The sequence below is a fragment of the Eurypyga helias genome, unplaced genomic scaffold (genome assembly GCF_000690775.1).
Source record: "Eurypyga helias isolate BGI_N326 unplaced genomic scaffold, ASM69077v1 scaffold24825, whole genome shotgun sequence".
Classification (NCBI taxonomy): domain Eukaryota; kingdom Metazoa; phylum Chordata; class Aves; order Eurypygiformes; family Eurypygidae; genus Eurypyga; species Eurypyga helias.
This window is the reverse complement of record NW_010253728.1, coordinates 1,060-1,403: the sequence shown is the minus strand read 5'-3', so window position 1 is coordinate 1,403 and position 344 is coordinate 1,060. Positions and strand designations below refer to the sequence as shown.

General features: G+C 68.0%; 1 protein-coding gene across 1 annotated transcript in view; it reads left to right on the top strand.

Moving 5' to 3' along the window:
* Window positions 1–344, top strand: part of MOV10 (Mov10 RISC complex RNA helicase) — a gene marked incomplete at both ends in the record, with an annotated part of 2,620 nt that overhangs the window by 1,266 nt on the left and 1,010 nt on the right. Inside the window, 2 exon segments of the mRNA XM_010152771.1 lie at window positions 1–94; window positions 167–230. Of these exon segments, the coding sequence (XP_010151073.1) occupies window positions 1–94; window positions 167–230 (158 nt within the window).

Here is a 344-nt window from a genome sequence, read left to right as displayed (position 1 = left end):
GTGTCAGCCAACTTCCCCCCGGGATTTTTCTCCCACATCTTCATCGACGAGTGCGGCCAGGCAGTCGAGCCGGAGAGCGTGGTTGCCATTGCAGGTGAGCGGGGACCGGGGTCTCCATGGCCCAGAGGCTCCCCCCCATCCCCTGCTGAGCTCTCCCTCTGCCCAGGGCTCCTGACCGCCATGGACCAGGAGACCAACCCCAACGGGGGGGGCCATCGAGCACGGCTTGGGTGAGCGGGGAGAGGGGTGGGAGCGCTGCTGGTGCCCACGGGGGCTGAGCAGCCTTGCGGGGAGCCACGAGGTCTCGCTGGGTGCAGGCATGTCGCTGCTGGAGGATTCTGCAC